At 45.1% G+C, this 18,829-nt stretch overlaps 1 protein-coding gene across 3 annotated transcripts in view; it reads right to left on the bottom strand.

Annotated features, from left to right (window-relative positions):
• Positions 1-14,425: 14,425 nt before the first annotated feature.
• The window catches only part of OGDHL (oxoglutarate dehydrogenase L), a 23,296-nt gene continuing 18,892 nt past the window's right edge, over positions 14,426-18,829 (bottom strand). For all 3 annotated transcript variants that reach the window (XM_063086853.1, XM_063086855.1, XM_063086854.1), the window contains 7 exons: positions 18,446-18,624; positions 17,110-17,181; positions 16,864-16,989; positions 16,705-16,777; positions 15,569-15,732; positions 15,251-15,405; positions 14,426-14,549 (listed from right to left, as the gene is read on the bottom strand). In XM_063086853.1, the coding sequence (XP_062942923.1) occupies positions 14,426-14,549; positions 15,251-15,405; positions 15,569-15,732; positions 16,705-16,777; positions 16,864-16,989; positions 17,110-17,181; positions 18,446-18,624 (893 nt within the window). The remainder of the gene's footprint in view (positions 14,550-15,250; positions 15,406-15,568; positions 15,733-16,704; positions 16,778-16,863; positions 16,990-17,109; positions 17,182-18,445; positions 18,625-18,829) is intronic.

The following is an 18,829-nucleotide window of genomic DNA, read 5'->3' as shown; positions in this document are numbered from 1 at the left end:
GAAACGTGGGCCAGCCGGCGTTGATGAATAAGGGAGAAAACCTGGATTCGCTTCATTAGGCTTGGAGAAGGTGTCGGAACTCATTAGGGCTTTGGCAAAGTACAGAAGTATATGTTGTGGAGGTTTCCCTGAGAAAGACGATTGTAGCTGTGATGCATTTGGGAAAACAGCCCTATTTCCCAATATGTCATTCAGTTCATCACAGCGATGGTTGCTGTTGTCCAGACAGCCTCGCTTGCACGTTATGTGAGTTAAGTCCCAGCACAGCGTGACGGCCACTGTCAAACAAAGCACACATTTCAGCAGCTTACAGCTTACAGACCCCAGCACACAAGGACCTCAAATCCCTTTACTGAACAAGACGATCTCGGGCACACCTAGGTTTGAGAAAATGCTTTGATGGTTGCTCAAACAGAAGCTCGTGTGTCATTTTTTGGAATGCGGGCATGGAAAAAAGAAAAGATGGCTGTCTTTTTTGTCAGCCACGCAGGATGCACAGTTCAGGGTGGAGGAGCAGAGCCGGGTGGGGCTGCCAGCTCCCCTCTTCAGTCTGTGTTACTGCAAAAGTACTCAGCCTCTCCCTTCTGTTTTCTCACCTGTGAGATGGGAGTGGTAAGAACACCTCCACCCGGGACTCCTGTGAGGCTAGAATGAAAGAATACAAAGAGCAGAACCCACCAGGACACAGTGAAGCCATCAGCAAATGTTAGCAATTAGTATTCTTTTGGGGGGGGGGGATACTTTCTCATTTTTGCTCAAAGGGTGTATATTACTTTTCCCATCAGTAAAAACGCGCAGTTTGGTTTTTAGGACTGTCTGCAATAAAGCAGCAGCACCTATCTTCTTTGGCTTTTCTTTCTGGGTCCAGCAGTCCTGAGAAGGAAATGACGGCAGGGTGTGTTCATTCTGCATGTCAGCTGGAAAGAGGTGACAAACGGCATGCAGGGGAGATCATTTGCAGCACACTTCCACCCCGGCCTCCACATTTTGAGAATTCCCTCCTGTTATGCTGAAAATTTCCTTGGGTATTCAAAGAGAAAATAGTTCCCCCCATATGGAAAAAAACTAATGAGCTCCAATCAGATCCACATTGACCAACTCGGCTGGGCTTGAGCGGCCACCGAGGACTGAGCACTGTGTCAGGGACTCTCTCCGCACTGCCGCCCTCAGTTCTCAGAAGCTCCTGAGTCCAGAGGCAGCGTGGCTCAGCAGCTCAGGAGAAGGACTCCAGCCCCAGCCCACTGGATGTGAATCCCAGCTGTGTGACCTTAGGAAAGTTACTTAACCTCTCTGAACCTCAACATCTTAATCAGTAGCATGAAAGTAACATACGTCTCATAGGGTGAGGATAAGGTGGAAGGACCGAGAACTGTGGCTGACACGTGGTAAAAACTTGAAAGAACTTGATAAACATCAGCAGTTATGATTGTTCTCAACCTCCTCAGTGGCAAAGTGGAATGAGCATCTACAGCACGTTCTGCCCAACATCCGCATCGCTTCTACAGGAAACCATACCCCAGTTTTATTTGGGGGCTTCTCCCCCATTCATTGCACACAGTCTTGAATAAACTGTCAATCAAGTTGCCCCAAGAAAGTGATCCACAGCCCAAGAAAAAAATGCCAATCAGATATATATTTTTTTTTTTTTGGAACTTGACTCTTAAGGGTAGTGACAAAAATGACTGAAAGTGATTAGAAATCTTGTAATTCCTCTTGGGAACAGAGCATGGACCAGGCTCCAGCTCACATCCCTTCACCCCATGAGCTATTCCCCAGTCTTCCCACATGCAAATTCCAGAGCTCATTTCTGTGGCTTGCAACAAAAGAACTCTAAGACATCCTTCAGGAAATCTTCCTACTTCAGCACACCCCTCTGCTCCAAATACATACTAAAGACAGACAAAATTTTAAAAGAAAAACACTCTAAGATATAGTCGGTTCAAAAAAAGATAAATATCTTTGAAGCCAGTAAGAGGACAGAAGGGCAATGTAGCAGAAGCCACAGGCTTCCGAGCACTGGTGCCAGAGCAGGGAAAGAACCTGGGAGTTTGACTTTTCCAGGGTAATAGAACTAAAAATATTCCAGGTGAGATGGAAGAACGGCACCAGCCTCCCTGCTTAAAGGCAGGTGTTGAGATGTGGATCTGCTGGTTGGGAAATACGGCTGAAACAAACTCTGGCCCACCGCCTGGAACATAGGTTTATTTGAGGTTCTAGACCTAGAGAGGAGGCTGGAGAAAGAACCTAAATTAATCAAGGCCTCCTGCTGGTTTCTTGTCTGGTCCTAGATCTCTCTAGCATCACCAGAGGACAGAATTCACAAAACTCCATTATAATGCTTAGTCCTAGATGGGAGCAGATGTGGATTCCTGAAGACCACCACAAAAATGAAAAACTGACAGAAAAGGCAGGAGAGAGAAGGGAACAAACCAGGACGAAACAAAACAAAAGGCCTAAAACATCCTACCCAAAATAAGCCAGGAAATCCACATTCCAAAATGTAAGGAAGAGTGCAAACACTGAAAAAGACAGCCAACGAAATCATCCGCTGGAACATGAATTCACTACAGATAAAATTAAGTTTGCAAAACAGTCTGACAAACACTTCAAAATCGTTATGAGAGGCTCAAAGAGATTTTTTAAATAGCATTCATTAAAAAGAAAAAATTTTAAACAGGCAGAAATGAAGAATGCGTACAAAAATGAAATATGAGGTACGTATGAAACATTTAGAAACCTTAGAAAAGTATAACCATTGAGAATTTTTAAAACTCATGAGATAGAATAAATTCTAGGTAGAAACTAGCTGAGGAGAAGATTGCTGAATTGGAAGATAGTACTGTACTGAAGAATTCACCCATGATACAAGATACACAACCACAGAAATTAAAAGATATATTTGAAAAAGCAGTTATGAGTCCTGACGTCTACTGTGAGATGTTCTGACATTAATAGGGGTTACAGAAGCAGGAAATGGAGAAAATAACAAAAAATACCTATTTGAAGAGAATAGCTGAGAAATTTCCAGAATTGAAGAAAGGGTTCCCAGGGTACATTATGAGCACTGAGAAGGATAAAGAAAGATTAGCCTAGACCTAAGAAATCGTAACAAAACTGCAGAACATCCAGTGTAAAAAGAAAATATTAAAAGTTACCAGAGAGGAAAAACGAACCGTAACAGAGCGGCAGTGAGGTTGACCAGACTTCCCACCAGCGAAAATGAGAGCCAAAGACAACCGAGTACTGTCTTGGAAAGGGCTCAAGGTAAGTACTGTCAATTTAGAATTTCATGCCAGATGAACAAAAAAGGTTTTTATACCTAAAAGGCTAAGATGGTTTACCACCTACAGACCCTCACTAAAGTAATGGCTTGTTTTAAGGGTTCCTGGGATTCGTTTTAATCAATTATGGTAAGACAGCCATGGGAGGGGCAGTCCTTCCAGAGTCAGCAAGGCCCCAAGATGTCAAAGATGTCAAAGAATCAGAAATTCAAGAAAATCAAAAACGTGATTAATACTTCAGTCCAGAATAAAATGAACCAAGAGGGAAGCGGTGGGATTCAAAATCCAGTGCTGAGCACAGGGATGAATAAAACATGTCATTAAATTTAGTTAGCAATAAAAATAGCAGTATAGTCATATTCAAAAAATATAATTCCTGTGTTTAACAATGTTTTTAAATAAGAAGATTAAAATGTGAGTTATTCGATGGGTAGTTAAAATTTGTAAAGTTCCTCTGTTAAGGCGAAAGTTAGAAATACTAAATAACGTAAGTTTTTTCATAAAATCATATCTTAAAGAATGCATACTAAAATGAATATTAGTATTTATTGTTTCCAAATCATCAGAGGATAAATTGGATTCCAAGAGCATTTAAAGCTTTTATTCAATAAAAGATATGATAAAATGAAAAGATAAGCCACAGTTTGGAAAAGGATACTTGTAACATAAATAAGGGGTCTTCAAAAAGTTCACGGAAAGTACATATCATGAAAAAAAACTCTGTATGAATTGCAAAATTTTTTTGCACCACAACAAACGCGTACTAATTTGCTATAACATGTCTGAACAGGATCTAGTTAGAGGCACTAAGAAGAAGACTGCAGTTTGAAAAAAGCCCCTATCAGAGCAGCATGGATTCTGCTAAAACTGAAGCAAGAACAAACATCAAACTGATATTGAAACATGGGTGGAAGAACAGGAAATCACCGCTGCTTTACAAAAAGTTTACGGGGACAATGCCCCAAAGAATCCACCGTTTACAAATGGATAACCCATTGTAAGAAGGGACAAGACAATGTTGAAGATGAGGCCTGCAGTGGCAGACCACCCACGTCAAATTGCGAGGAAAAAATCTATCTTGTTCATGCCCTAATTGAAGAGGACTGATGATTAACAGCAGAAGCAACAGCCAACACCACAGACGTCTCAACTGGTTAGGCTTCTGACTGAAAAATTACAGTTGAGCAAACTTTCCATTCAATGGGTGCCAAGACTGTTGCACCCAGATCAGATACAGGCAAGAGCAGAGCTTTCCATGGAAATTTTAAACAAGTAGGATCAAGATCCTGAAGCATTTTTTCAAAGAATTGTAACAAGAGATGACACACGGCTTTACCAGTATGATCCTGAAGACAGAGCACGTCAAAGCCGTGGCTACCAAGAGCTGGAAGTGGTCCAGTCAAAGCAAAAGCAGACCATTCGAGAACAAAGGTCATGGCAACAGTTTTGGGGGATGGTCAAGGCATTTTGCTTGTTTACTTTCTGGAGTGCCAAAGAATAATAACATCTGAGAGTGCTTTGAGAAAGTTAGACAAAGCCTCAGCAGAAAAATGCCCAGGAAAGCTTCACCAGAGCCTCCTCGTCCACCATGACAGTGCGCCTGCTTGCCCCTCTCATCAAACAAGGGCAATTTTGTGAGAGTTTCAATGGCACATCATTAGGCATCCACTTTACAGTCCTGATTTGGCTCCTTCTGACTTCTTTTTGTTTCCTAATCTTAAAAAAATTTTAAGGCACCCATTTTTCTTCAGTTAATAATGTAAGAAAGACTGCATTGACATAATTAAATTCCCAGGACTCTCAGTTCTTTAGGGATGGATTAAATGGCTGTTATCATCACTTCCAAAAATGTGTCTTGAACTTGATGGAGCTTATATTAAGAAATAAAGTTTGTATTTTATCTTTTAATTTCATTTTTACATGAACTTTTTGAAATCCCCTTGTATAAAATTGTCAAGGATCTGATTCCAGAATTTATAAACAACTCCTAAAACTCAATATAAAAAATAAAAATAAAAAGTTTTAACTACATTTGTTATGTTTTATTGTTTTTAATATATGTAAACCATAAATGCAAGACATCAGGATTTGATCAAGATAAGTGGTTGATGGATATACTGATGTCTGTTCTTATACCCTCTTTACTTTTTTGTGTATTTTAAATATTGCATAATATTTTTAAGAATGAGAAAAAAACCATAAATGTTATAGCAGGTTCAAATAAACACTCATTTGATTCCCAAGTCTTTACCTTAACCACCACACTAGAAAGCAGCCGTTCAGTCCCCTCCCAAGCGTGATCTCACCTGAGACCTAGCACAGCAGGATGGTGCAGAAAGGAGCTTAGCGGACCTGCCTCTGCCAACAGAGATCTTTGCCTCTCCATGGAGGGAGTCCCTTTCTTTGCACTGTTCAGAAGGACTAAAGTTGCACACGGGTGGTAGGTGGGTCCTCCAGCTAGCTTTGCTCTGCAGGATCCAGTCCCCTTCGCTGTGCCTCTCCCGCTGAGCCTTGCATATGTTGTCTAGCAATAGGGATCCACTGGCTGCTGCATGGGGCTCCCAAGGGGTGGAAGGGCAATGTTGTCATTCCGCAACTGGAGCCCCCTTTCCACTGGCTCCCCAGGACTGCTCACTCCCTCCCCAGCATTTCAGGATCTTTGGGCTGGTGATGCCAATACAGGAAAATCCAGTTCAGCAGTTTTCTGGAGGAAGATGGACAAATTGGAATAGCATTTAGGTCATGGAATGTTTCAGATTCCACATCCTACTCTTTTTCAGATAATTTAAGCTTCAAAGACACAAAATTTATAGAAGTCACTCCTTATGAGAAAACACGGGAGTCCCAGGTAAACCAGCAAACCCAATTTAGAGCCAAAAAGCATGTCAATACAATCAGAGAGTTCAACTTACAGCTGCTTAGCTTTCATTGATCGCAAAGAACTCACCATTGGAGAAATCTCAAGGACGTTTTTCTAAATGAAAAAAGCCAATCTCAAAAAGTGACATACTGTGTGATTCAATTTATATAACATTCTTGAAATGACAAAATTATAAAAGTGAAGAAGAGATTAATGGTTGTCAGGGGTTAGGGACAGTGGGGGCTGCAGTGTCACTATAAATGGTGAGCACAAGGGGCATCTTTGTGGTGGTGGATAGTTCTGTATCTTCAATGCAATGGAGGTTACATAAATTACACATGTGATAAAATGGCATAAAACTATACACACACGCACTGTAGAAATATCAGTTTCCTGGCTTTTGTATTCTACTATAGTCATATAAAATGTAACCACTTGGGGAAACTGGACGAAGAATACATGGGACCTCTATACTATCCTTGCAACTTCTTGTGAATCTATAATTATTTTTAAATTAAAATTTAAGAAAAAATAGTTTAACTTGTGCATAGTTAAATCTATGACTAGAGGTAGGCTGATTATGAACCACAGGCCAAATCTGGCCTACCACCTATTTTCATACAACCTGCAATCTAAGAATAGTTTTTATATTTTTAAGTGGTAAATTTTTTTTAAAAGAAGAGAAAACATTTTGTTACATCTGAAAATCATGTGAAATTCAAATTTCAGAGTCCAGAAAGTTTAACAAGACACAGCCATTTACATACATAGACAATTGTTTAACAAGATGGCCATATACATAGATAATTTATGTATTGTCTATGGCTACTTTTGCATTATCTCAGCAGAGTTGAGTTGTTGCTTGCAATAGATTGAATTTTTGTGTCCCTCCAAATTCATATGTTGAAACCTAATTACCAATGTGATGGTATTTGAAGGTAGGGTTTGGGGGAAGTATCTAGGCTGTGAGGGTGGAGCCCTCATGCGTAGGATTAGTGACCCTTTAAAAGAGACCCAGAGATCTCCCTCACCCCATCTGTTATGTGAGGACACAGTGAGAAGACTGGCTGTCTATGAACCAGGAAGGGAGCCCTCACCAAACACCAAATCTGCCAGCACCTTGATCTTGGACTTTCCAGCTTCCAGAGCTGTGAGAAATACATTTCTGTTGTATATAAACTACCTAGTTTATGGTATTTTGTTGTAGCACTCTGAATGAACTAAGACATTGCTACAGAGATCATACAGCCTACAAAAGCCTAAATTACTATTTAGCTATTTACAGAAAAAAATTGTCAACCCTTGCTATAGAACATTTAGGGTTTTTATTATTTCACTATTATAAACAATGTTGAAATGAAAAATCCTTGTACTCATTTCTATGTGCACATGTGTAAGAATATCTCTGGAATAGAAACCAAGAAATGGAGGCATTTAAAATTTTGATAGATTTTGCCAAATCGTCCTTCAAAGATGGTGGTTCTATGAAATGGCCTCTGGTAATGTGAAAGAAGTTTGTAGAAGATTAATCCTCCTGCCGATAACATTTACAAACTTTGGCAAAATGTAAAAGGAATAACTGTTTGAGGCACTGGAGATCAACCAAAAACAGGTATATATGACTTATAAGAAGGGAAGCAAAGTGAATGAGAGTAAGTGCACCCTAAAATAAGCAAAAGAAAATAGTAAAGATGAGAGCAGAAGTCAATGACACAAAAAATGAAAAAAAAAGAGAAAAATCAATAAAACTCAAAGTAGATTCTTTGAAATGATCCAAAAAAAAAAATTGATAAACTCTAGTCAGACTTGTCAGAAAAAAAGAGAAAAGATACAAATTGTCAAAATCAGGAATGAGAAAAAGACATTACCACAGAGCCTACAGACATTGAACAGATAAGAAGACAATACTATGAACAATTTTATGCCAATAAATTCAACAACTTAGTGAAATGAACAAATTCCTTGAAAGACTTTATTTGAGTGCTGCCATAACAAGGTACTACAAACCAGGTGGCTGAAACAACAGAAATTTCTCACAGTTTTGAAGGCTAGAAGTCTGAGATCAAGATGTCAACAGAGTTGCTTTCTTCTGAGGCATCTTCTCTCTGTGTCTTTACATGGTCTTCTCTTTGTGTATGCCTGTGTCCTAATCTAATTTTCTTATAACAATGCCAGTCATTTTGGATTAGGGACCATTCTCATGACCTCGTTTTAACTTGATTACCCTTTTAAAGTCCCTATCTCCAAATACAGTCATATTCTGAGGTACTGGCAGTCAGGACTTCAACCTTTGAATTCCAGGGGACACAATTCAGCCTGTAACAAACACAAACTTAAAAAACCCACTCAAGAGAAAATAGGTAACACAAATGGCCTTAAATATATTAAAGAAATTAAATTTGTTGTTTAAAACCTTTCCACAAAAACTCCAGGCCCAGGTGGCTTCACTAGTTAAATCTACCAAATATTTAAAGAAGATTTAATACCAGTCTACATGATCTTTTCTAGAAACTAAGAGATGATGGAATACTTCCCAACTGTTATCAAAACTCGAAAAAGACATTATAAGAAAAATACTACAGAACACTACCCCTTATAAACATAGATGCAAAAATCCTAACCAAAATTTTAGCAAATTAAATCCATCAATATATAAAACGAGTAACATATCATGACCACATGAGTTTATCACAGGAATGCAAAGTTCACTTACTATTCAAATGTCAGTGTAATCCACCATATTACTAGCCTAAAATAGAAAAATGATATCATCTCAATAGATAGAAAAAAACATGTCAAAATCCTACATCCATTCCTTATTTTAAAAAACCCTCAGCAAACAGGAATAGAAAAATTTTGCTCAACCTGATAAAGAGCATCCAAGAAAAAAATTTGGTTAACATCATACTCAATGATGAAAGACTGAATGCTTTCCCCCATAAAACAGGCAACTTCTTACAACTTCTATTTAACATATTGCAGGAAGTCCTCGCCAGTGTAATAAGGGAAGAAAAATAAATAGGCTGCATAAATATTGCAAAAGAAGATATAAAACTCCATTTGCAGATGATACAATCACCTTCATAGAAAATCCAAGAGACTCTATTTTTAAAAATCCATTTGAACTAGTGAGCATGGTCCTAATATATACAAATCAATTGCTTGTCAGTATATTAACAATGAGCAATTAGAAATTTAAAATTTTTAAATACCATTTATGGTGCCTAAAAAAATTGAAATATTTATAGATAAATTTAGCTATGTGTTATTCTTGTACACTGAAAACATTGCTGAGTGGAATTTTAAAGGATAAAAATAAATGGAGATATAGAATATATTTATGGACTGGACAGTATCATTTCTTCTGAAATGTACATATAGGTTCAATGCAATACTGTAGTTTTATAATACATCTTGAAATAAGGTGGTGTAAGTCTTCTGGTTCTTCCTTTTCAAAGTTGTTTTGGCTATGTAAGTATTTATGTATAAATTTTATCATCAACTTGTCAATTTCTATAAAACAGCTTGATGTAATTTAGATGAGGATTGTGTAGAATCTATAGATCAGTTGGGAGCATTGATTCCTAACATCATTAAGCATTCTAATCCATAAACATGGTATAACTCTCCCTTTATTTGATCTTTAATTATCTCAGTAATATTTTATACTTTCAGTGCATAGGTCTTGGCACATATTTTCTCATTTTTGATGCTATGTAATTGACTATATACATAAAAGTAACAAGTTAATTCAATGAATAAAGATAGTCTTTTCAACAAATAGTACAGGATCAATTGAGTATCCTACAGGAAATAATACATCTTGACCCTCACCTCATACCATATAAAAAATAACTAAAAATGTATGTTTACAGACATAAACTTAAGAGTTAAAGCTACAAACTGTCTAGAAGAAAGTACACGAAAGAATCTTTGTTATATTAGATTAAGAAATAAATTTTTAGTTAGGACACTACTATGGTCTGAATGTTAGTGTTTCCCAAAATTCATATGTTGAAATATTAACCCTCAAGGTAATGGTATTAATAGGCGGGCCTTTAGAAGGTGACTAAGTTGAGGGGAGAGCTCTCCTGAATATGATTAGTGCTCTCATAAAAGAGAGCCAAGGGGGCATTTTTACCCTTTCCTCCACATGGGGAGACATGAGAAGCACCATCCGCAAGGAAGCAACCTTCATCAGGCACCAGACCTGCCAGTGCCTTGATCTTGGACTTCCAGCCTCCAGAACTGTGAGAAATAAATGTTTTTGTATATAAGCCACCCAATCTATGGTATTTTGCTACAGCAGCCCTAACGGACTAAGACACACACACACACAAAAACCACAAAGCATTAAAAAATGATAAATTAGACTTCATGAGAATAAAAATTTTTCACTCTTAGAGAAAATTAAAATACAAGCCACAGACAGACAATATTTGCAAAATATATATGAGATAACTCATTTCCAGATTTTGGGGGACTCTTACAACTCAATAATATGGAGCAAACAGCTCATTTTCTTTTTTTTTTTTTTTTTTTTTTTTTTTTTGTCTTTTTTTTCGTGACCGGCACTCAGCCAGTGAGTGCACCGGTCAGTCCTATATAGGATCCGAACCCGCGGCGGGAGGGTCGCCGCGCTCCCAGCGCAGCACTCTACCAGGTGCGCCACGGGCTCGGCCCTCATTTTCTTAATTAAACCTTTTTATTTGAGAGACTTCCAATCAAGGTGGCAGAATAGATGGTCCCCAGCATCATCCTCTCCCACAATCAACCAATTTACAACTATTAAAAAGCAATGAAAGCCAAGCTGGGGCCACTAGAGCTCAGGAGAAGAGCAGGAGAGACCTACAGAATTCATGGAGGTAGGAGAAGCCATAGTGTGAGAAAGGACTGCTCCTGCTGTTTTCAGCCCTGACCATTTCAAGGCTGCCCTGGTGAGCACACAGAGCAAGAGCTGCTGAAAACCCTGCTGTGTCCTTCATATGAAGTCGCTTGGAGGTGGCAGGGGAGAAGAGGGCCTTGGTGGTCCCCAAGCCAGCAGGACCACTGACAGGGTTCCCATGGACCCACATAGGAGAGAGGAGCCACAGACAACTGAAAAAAAGAGCCACTCAGAGGCCAGTGAGTCATTGCAAGGGACCAACACATGGGAAGTGTTTAGAGTACAGTCAGTGGGGGAGACTGGCCCACTGGGGGAACATTGGGGGCACAGCATGGACAGCTGATCTCCTTCCAATTAGTGCAGGACCACTCAGTGGAGACTGGTCAGGAATATAGAATGGCAGGGGGTCAGCTGACTGAAAGGACTCTGGCCCAGACGAGAGTTTCCACACATCCCAGGTGCACCAGACCTCATAAGACCCAGAAGTGCTAAAGGTCAACAATTAAACCCTGAGCTGCACAAAAAGCCTTCCCCAGAGAATCAGCAGCAAAGCAGCAATTCAGCTCAACCACAGGGCTCAAGTACTCGTCCCCACAGGAAGTTTGCCCATTTTTGAAGTAAGCAAAGGACAAACATTAGTTCCAGTGCAGAGTTTAAGCAGTGGGGATAGCTGATAATACAATACAAAACTGAAAGAAAAAACAAAATCCCCACAGATCACAGACAAAGTTTTGATTCAAACCAGTAAAGGCCTAACACCATCAAAGAACATCTAGAAAACCTAGAAGGACCGTAAGCACCCCCGGCTCCCAAGCTGGGGTGGGGGGGCAAGGGCCTCAGCACGCCACCCCGACGAGCGCATCCAGGCCAGCCATGACTGAGCTGCCACTGGAAGCCCCTTGGGCTCCCCTGCTGGAATGAGGGGGTGCCACATGCCTCAACCATGCGCCCCCTCCTTCCACCTCCTCCCCCATCCCTCTCCACTTACCCCCTCCCTCTCCCCAACTGCTCCACATCATCTTAGAATGTAAAAAATAATTAATTAATTAAAAAATAAGATAAAGTAAATCCAAAAAACCTGTTTATTTGATATGATTGTAGATTTATATGCAGTTGTAAGAAATTCATCATGTGTAGTCTTTACCCATTTTCCCTCAATGATGACATCTTGCAAAACTCTAGTACAATATTAGAAGTAAGATATATTGACATTAACAGTCAAGACACAGAACATTCATTCCATCACCACGCGGATCCCCCACGTCTTCTCCTCCTGTTAGACGCATGCTACAACTGTGTGATCCTTTAAAGAATTTTTAAAGAATTTTAAAGAATTTTTTAAAATATACCTTTGTTCTACTTTCTTAGGAGAATTCCTTGGGCCTAAATCCAAACTTCTTATTTTGCATTTCCGCTGTGTCTATTCTGCTATTCAGCCCATCTACTTGAGGTTTTTATATTGGCAATACTTGGTATTATCTTAATATCTGATATTTTAAAAATCATCTGTTATTGTTTCACAGTAGGAATATTCTCCTATGCCCTCTGAAGTTATTATAGTTCATTCAAAGCCTTCTGTTTGCTCCATAAGCTCATTTTATTTTCCAAAGTTATTTCTTATGTTTGTAGAGTTTGGAGCCCTTTTTTCATGCGGTTGGTTTTCCTCTTTGCACAGGAGGTCCCCCACCAGCCTGTCTGCAGCTTTCCTGCACCAACAGCGAGGAAGGGCAGTCTGTGCCTCAGGCAGGCCACACCAACCATCCAACTCAGATCCTGAGGGCTCCCTGTCCAGTTCAAGTGCCTCACCAGCTGCAGGGAGAGCCCAGACCACTGATCTCCATGGGGTCAGAAATGCATGATATGGAAAGAGCTTATTTCACAAGGGAAGGAATGTGCCCTCATGGACAGAGGCCAAGTCCAAAACCACCAGTTCCTCGGTGAGTGACCTTGGGCAAATTATTTTATATGAACCTCAATTTCCTCATCTATAAAATGGACATGTTCTCAACGTGCAAAGCCATGGTGAAGACTGCGTTTAATCACATCTGCAAAATGTCCAGCAGAAGGCCCGGGACATAGCAGATGCACTACAAATGGCAGCTGTAATTATTTTTCCTTTATGTAACTTGGAATGCTCAGCCGTAGGCGTCAAAGTGTAGCCCAACAAGCTGTATTTGAGGCTGCTGGATTAACACTTTTCTATCCAACCTCAAGCTGACTGTTCCTTAGGCTGCCCCCATGCCAACCCCATGGTCAGTATTTCTGGGTCTGTTCCACGGAGGCTCCTCTCTGTGTTCTCTTGTAGGACTGCTCTTCCTTCACACACCTCTTACTCCAGGGAGCCTTCCCTGACTCCCGCAGCGCTTACCTCCAACCTAACTTGGAACTCAGTGAATTAAAGCATTTATACCTCTCCCCAGCTGGCCTCCTGAACTGAACAGCCAGCATGCCTATGCCCACCTCTTGCACCTGGGGCCCCAGCATCCTGCAGAGGAAGTGATCTGAGAAGGGGATAAATGAACAAATGATCTGTGGAAGCAAAACGTGCCCCCTGTGCTGCAGCTTTCCCCAGCGTCTTCAAAGGGAAACAAAACCAACAAAAGCTGAAGCGTGGAGAAGCCAACAGATTTGCAAACACCACCTGGTGCTCAAAGGAAAACCTGTCCAAAGAAGGCGGATATTTTTTCCTCTATGTGTTTTTTCTTTCTCCCCTTTCCTTACCCTCTCCAAACCATCTGCCCCTCCCCCAGCTTACAACATGAAATAAAAACAGCAAACATCTCTTAAGCATTCTTTTTATTTCTCTGTTATTTGGTTTTCTACTTTGGTACATGAGCTGTGGCTGTATTTTACACAGAAGCTGACATATCTCACAGGACACGCCCCATAAAACAGAGCACGTATAAGTCACCTGGCACAGTTTTGCTTCATCTGGTGGTTATTGCTGAAATCTCTACTTCTAAGAACACAAAAGAGAGCATCACTTTGAATCTACAGATGAACAAGGGCAGGGTGAGCAGCAGCCAGATCTGCTGGGACAGGAACAACAAGAGACACAAGGCTCCCGGGTAGCTGCTTGAGACATGAACAACAAAAAAAGAGAAGCCACACAGAAAATTCCAGAAAGATCAGAGCAGCTGAGGCAACAGTCCAGAACTACATCCCATCTATCAGGCCTGGCTTTCTCAGTCCTAATAGATTCTAAAATAAACACGGAGGCCAGAGTTGGCATAACACTGTAGCCAGCAGTGCCTACTCTTTGGCCTCAATGGCTGCGGGAGTACATCATCCTGGGTCCTCCGTAGCCCCTCTCCTGGGCAGGAGCTCCACCCCTTGCACTGCCGGCCCCCAAATCCCCAGCCAACCACATGGCAAGACACAGGCTGGCCGTGCCCAGCTCTAAAACGTCTTGCCCTCAAAGGCCTGGAGATTGAAGGCAGTATCCAGAAACTTCTTCAGCGACACCAGGTGAGTGTTCCTGTTTCCCGTGGCCGGCGCGGCTGCTGGATCACGGCCAACGTACCTGGAGGAGAGACAAGCTAAGGGGAGGGCTAGGCCTGGCCTGGCCCGCTGCGCACCGCAGGACCACAGCGTCACGCATCTGAGGAAGGCCCTTGAAGGCCTGGCACAACTCCCAATGAGCCGCAGGGCCTGGGAAAACTCAGCTACCCAGCCACAGACCAGGAAAAACTGTCCTCCATGTCCTGAACCTGCCCATGAGGACAGCAAGCGAGGCCACAACCCGAGGGCTTTGGGGGCAAGTATAGTTTTGGCTTCTCAGAGCTTCTCACACCCCTCCCCTCCCTTCCCAAGGACACGTGATGCCAATATTGAGCACCTGCTATGTGCCGAGCACCTCAAAGGGTTATTAGGTGCCTCGGGCCTAATCTTATCAACAGCCTGCTGAGGCTGTAGAGGCTACTAACTGGCCTGAGATCACAGGTAGGAGGTCTGACATGGCCTCTGATTCAGTTCTGGCTGCAGAAGAGAAATAAAGCTTTCCTCCCTGCAAAGACGGTACTGCTGCTGCTCGATGCCTGATGGGGAAGCCGTCCTGTCACTGTCAGAGTGCACAGGACGGGAGGACCACAGGGTCCAACCCCTCAGTTTTCCAGTGTGGCCCAGGGAAGGGCAGTGGCCATGCTGGGGGGGTGGCCTGTGGGGCAGGCAGAGCCAGGACGGGACCAGCAGAGGCAAGGGGCAGTCGCGGCCCCAGTCTCGCACCATATGGGCCGCGCGCGGCTCAGGACGGTCATGAAGCGTGGGCTGATGTAGTCGTAGTAGCCCATGTTCTTGTGCTCCTCCTGACACCACACCAGCTCCGCACCCGGGTACTTCTCGGCCTCCTGCTTGACCCGGTCGAAGGGAAACGGAGAGATCTGGGGAGGCAAGGACAAAGGGGAACGTGGCCAGAGGAGGGCTGGTGTGCCTAGGGCCCCTCCCTGCCCCCGCACTGGCCCCACCAGGCACATTGCCCAGAGCCTGGGGTTGGTGACTGGACCCTGCCCAGCACTGTGTCGCACGAGGGGCGTGGGCACACACCTGCTCCAGGCGTGTGATGGCCACCTGCTCCTCCAGGCCCTGGCTGCTCCGCTCCTTCACCAGGTCGTAGTATACCTTTCCCGTGCAGAAAATGAGTCGCCGCACCTGTGCAGGCGCCCATGCTGCGGGCCCATCTTCGGGAATCACCCGCTGAAAGCTGGTCCCTGGGGGACCAACAGGGTATGGCAGGAACACTGGTACCCAGAAGGTCTGGGGCAGCTCAGGAAACAGGCCCACATCCCCAGCTTCCCCAGGCTCTCCCTGGCCACTGAGACTAACTGCAGGTTTAGACCTGTGGCTGCAGTGGGCACCCTCAAGCCAAAAGATGGAGCTGGGGACAGATGACCGCCCAAGATATCACAAGGAGAGGGGTGCAGATGGGGGCTGTAGCTGAGCAGAGCCCTGAGAGCATCAAAATTTAAGGTGACGGGTGGTGGGGGTACAACAGGGAGGGATCCTGAAGGAGACAGGGAAGGTGACGTGAGGGACCCCTCTGATGGCAGCATTGTTTGCCCTGACCCTGCTCCCTCCTGTCAGCCCACCTCCTGCACAGCACTCCAGCCGCCCCATCAGCAAGCTGAAAGCAAGCAGACATCTCAGGCTGCTGCACATTCCTCCCTGCTGCCCAGCAACAGGGCCCCCATCGCCAAGCCCTGTCCGTTTGCCCTTCCTGAGTGCCTGCCACGTGCCAGGTGCCAGATCCTTCAGGTGCTTTAGCCCGGACTCCCAGGTAAATGAGGCTGAGAGCTCCTGGAGGAGGGTCCAGGGCACCAGGGCCAGTAATATCTATTAGGCCCATGAGTGAAAAAAATGGACAAAGAAATGAGCCATACTCAGTGCCCTGCAAACCAGACAGACCTCCAAGCTGCCCTGGCCTGAGGGGCCTCAGCACACTTCTTTGGCCTGGAGCTCAGCCCAAGCAACCTGAGCTGGCCTAGGCCAGCTGGCCACTGTGCCAACCACCCAACCCCGAGGCTGCAGGGGACTGTGCCAGGAGCCAATGCAGGGCTGACGGAGCAACAGACAGAGGGGAGGGCGGAGGAGCCCCAGCAGCAGAAGCCGCACCATGGGCCACCAGCCCCACGTCAGCCACCTCCCCAGTGTGGGCTGCCCAACACACCAGGCCAGGCACGTACCAGATACCATTTGGTCAAAGCTGGACTTGGCCTCTGGGTGCCTCAGCAGAGATTTGGGTGTGAAGATGATCAGCTGGAAGGGAAGCACATGCCCAGCTGCTGGCTGCCCCGCCTGGCCAAGGCTCCCACAATCGACCCTCGCACTGGAGGGCTGCTCACCGGCTTACGGAAGGGCAGCAGGATCTGCCGGCGCAGCACATGGAAGTAGTTGGCCGGCGTGGAGCAGTTGACCACGATCCAATTGCAGTCATAGAGCTGGCTCACCTCGAAGTCCTCGGTGAACATCTGAAGGACAGGCGGGGGGTACAGCTGGCAGGTGGCCACCTGCTGCACCCACACCCTGGCCCCCAGTGCATGGGCACAGAAGGGTGCATCCCTATCCTGGTGGCAGCAGGTCGCACTCACGGGGTAGGCATCCGAGTCATCATTGCTCATCTGCAGGAACCTCTCGGGCCTTGCTGAGGAGTGCTCCGGACCCTGAAAGCAAACACCAGATGGCCCAGGCTGGCCCCGCACCTGGTCTTGAAGGGACCCCAGGCTCAGGGGAAAGTCTGGATGGCTCCTCGGGGGAAGTGGCCTCACTCTGGAACCTGAACCACCGGAAAAAACCAGGAATGTGGGACGAGAGCAGGGAGCACATCCTTCAGAGGGGGGTCCACCTGAGCCAACACGTGGCAGGTGAATGTGCAGGAAGAAAGGCAAAAAGGCCACACTGAGACACTCTCTCTGGAACGTTTTGGAACAGCAGCTGCCACTGACTGAGGACCTGCTGTCGCTGGGCACAGCTCTAGGGACCCTACACACTACTCACTCAGCTTATAAACAGCCCCATAATGCGGACACCCCTTTCCTCACTCCAGAGAGGGCAGAAGAAACGACTCAGCCCAGAAGTGGGCAGGTTCGGCCAGGTCCAAGCCCCTTCCTGCCATCGCCCAGTGAGACAGGTGCACACCCATCTCCAAGCTGGCTCCCTGGGATGCTCAGGATACTGGTGGCCAAGAGTCCCTGACCGATGGTTGGTCTGAGCTGAGGGACCTCAGGGACACACACCACGGCCCAACCATCCAGGCAGGGAAGGCCTTGCCCCAAGTGGCTGGCCTGCCCTGCTCCATGCTGCCCCTACAGCTGGCTCAGCCGGCTCCTCCTACACCTACCTGTCTCCCACCTGCCTGGTCACCAGGTGGCATCCTTGCATGCTACCAGGTAGCATCCTGTGACACCTGCCTCCCCTCCTACTAGCCTGGGAGCCTCCTGAGAATGCACCCAACCTGCACATCTGCCCTCCACCCCACATGTGGCTACACAGGCTGGTCACACAGGAGGGGACCTGAGGACAGGCAGTGTTGCACAGCATAGGTACATATCCCAGCTACTGGCTGTGTGATCCCGGACAAGCTATTCCACCTGTCTGTGCTTCAGTTTCCTCATCTTCAAAGGGGGAACACATCCTACTTTATTAAGTTGTTGCACTGATTGGATGTTAACACACAGAGGATTCTGATCAGTGCTTGGCACACTGCAAGCACTCATCCGTGTAGCTGTTCTCTTGCTACAGGAGTGTCATCACCACCTTCAGCAACTGCAACACATACAGACGCAGGCCCCACCCAGAGCAGACCCATGTGCTCCAGGCGCCTAGAAGGCATATATCCCCCAACCCAGCAAGGGGCCAAGGGGCCACCCCGCCACTCCTAGGCCTGCCAGAGCCCACCGTACTGGCAGTGACCGCTACAGCCCTCACCATGCCCTCCATGCCGTGTGGCAGCAGCAGCACGACGCCATTGTGCCGCACCCACTTGGCCTGGCCGGTGCTGATGAACTGGTCGATGATGCACTGGGCCGTGTTGTGGAAGTCACCAAACTGGGCCTCCCACAGGACCAGAGCATTGGGACTGGCCATGGCATAGCCCAGCTCAAAGCCTAAACAGAAGACACCAAGACAGAGCTTGTGGCACATTGTCACCAAGGGGCAGGGGCTCCAGGCAAACCCAGCTCTTCCTCAGTATACCCTCCCTGCCCCTGCCCATCCTTCCCAACAGGCCAGGAAGAGCCCAGGGATTCCTTCGGACTCAAAGGCCAGGATGTCCCTTCCTGGGAGCCGACAACATGCCCAGAGTACATGGCC

Source organism: Cynocephalus volans, chromosome 2 (genome assembly GCF_027409185.1).
Source record: "Cynocephalus volans isolate mCynVol1 chromosome 2, mCynVol1.pri, whole genome shotgun sequence".
NCBI lineage: Eukaryota > Metazoa > Chordata > Mammalia > Dermoptera > Cynocephalidae > Cynocephalus > Cynocephalus volans.
Note: the sequence above shows the minus strand (reverse complement) of the source record. Positions and strands in the feature narration are given on the sequence as shown.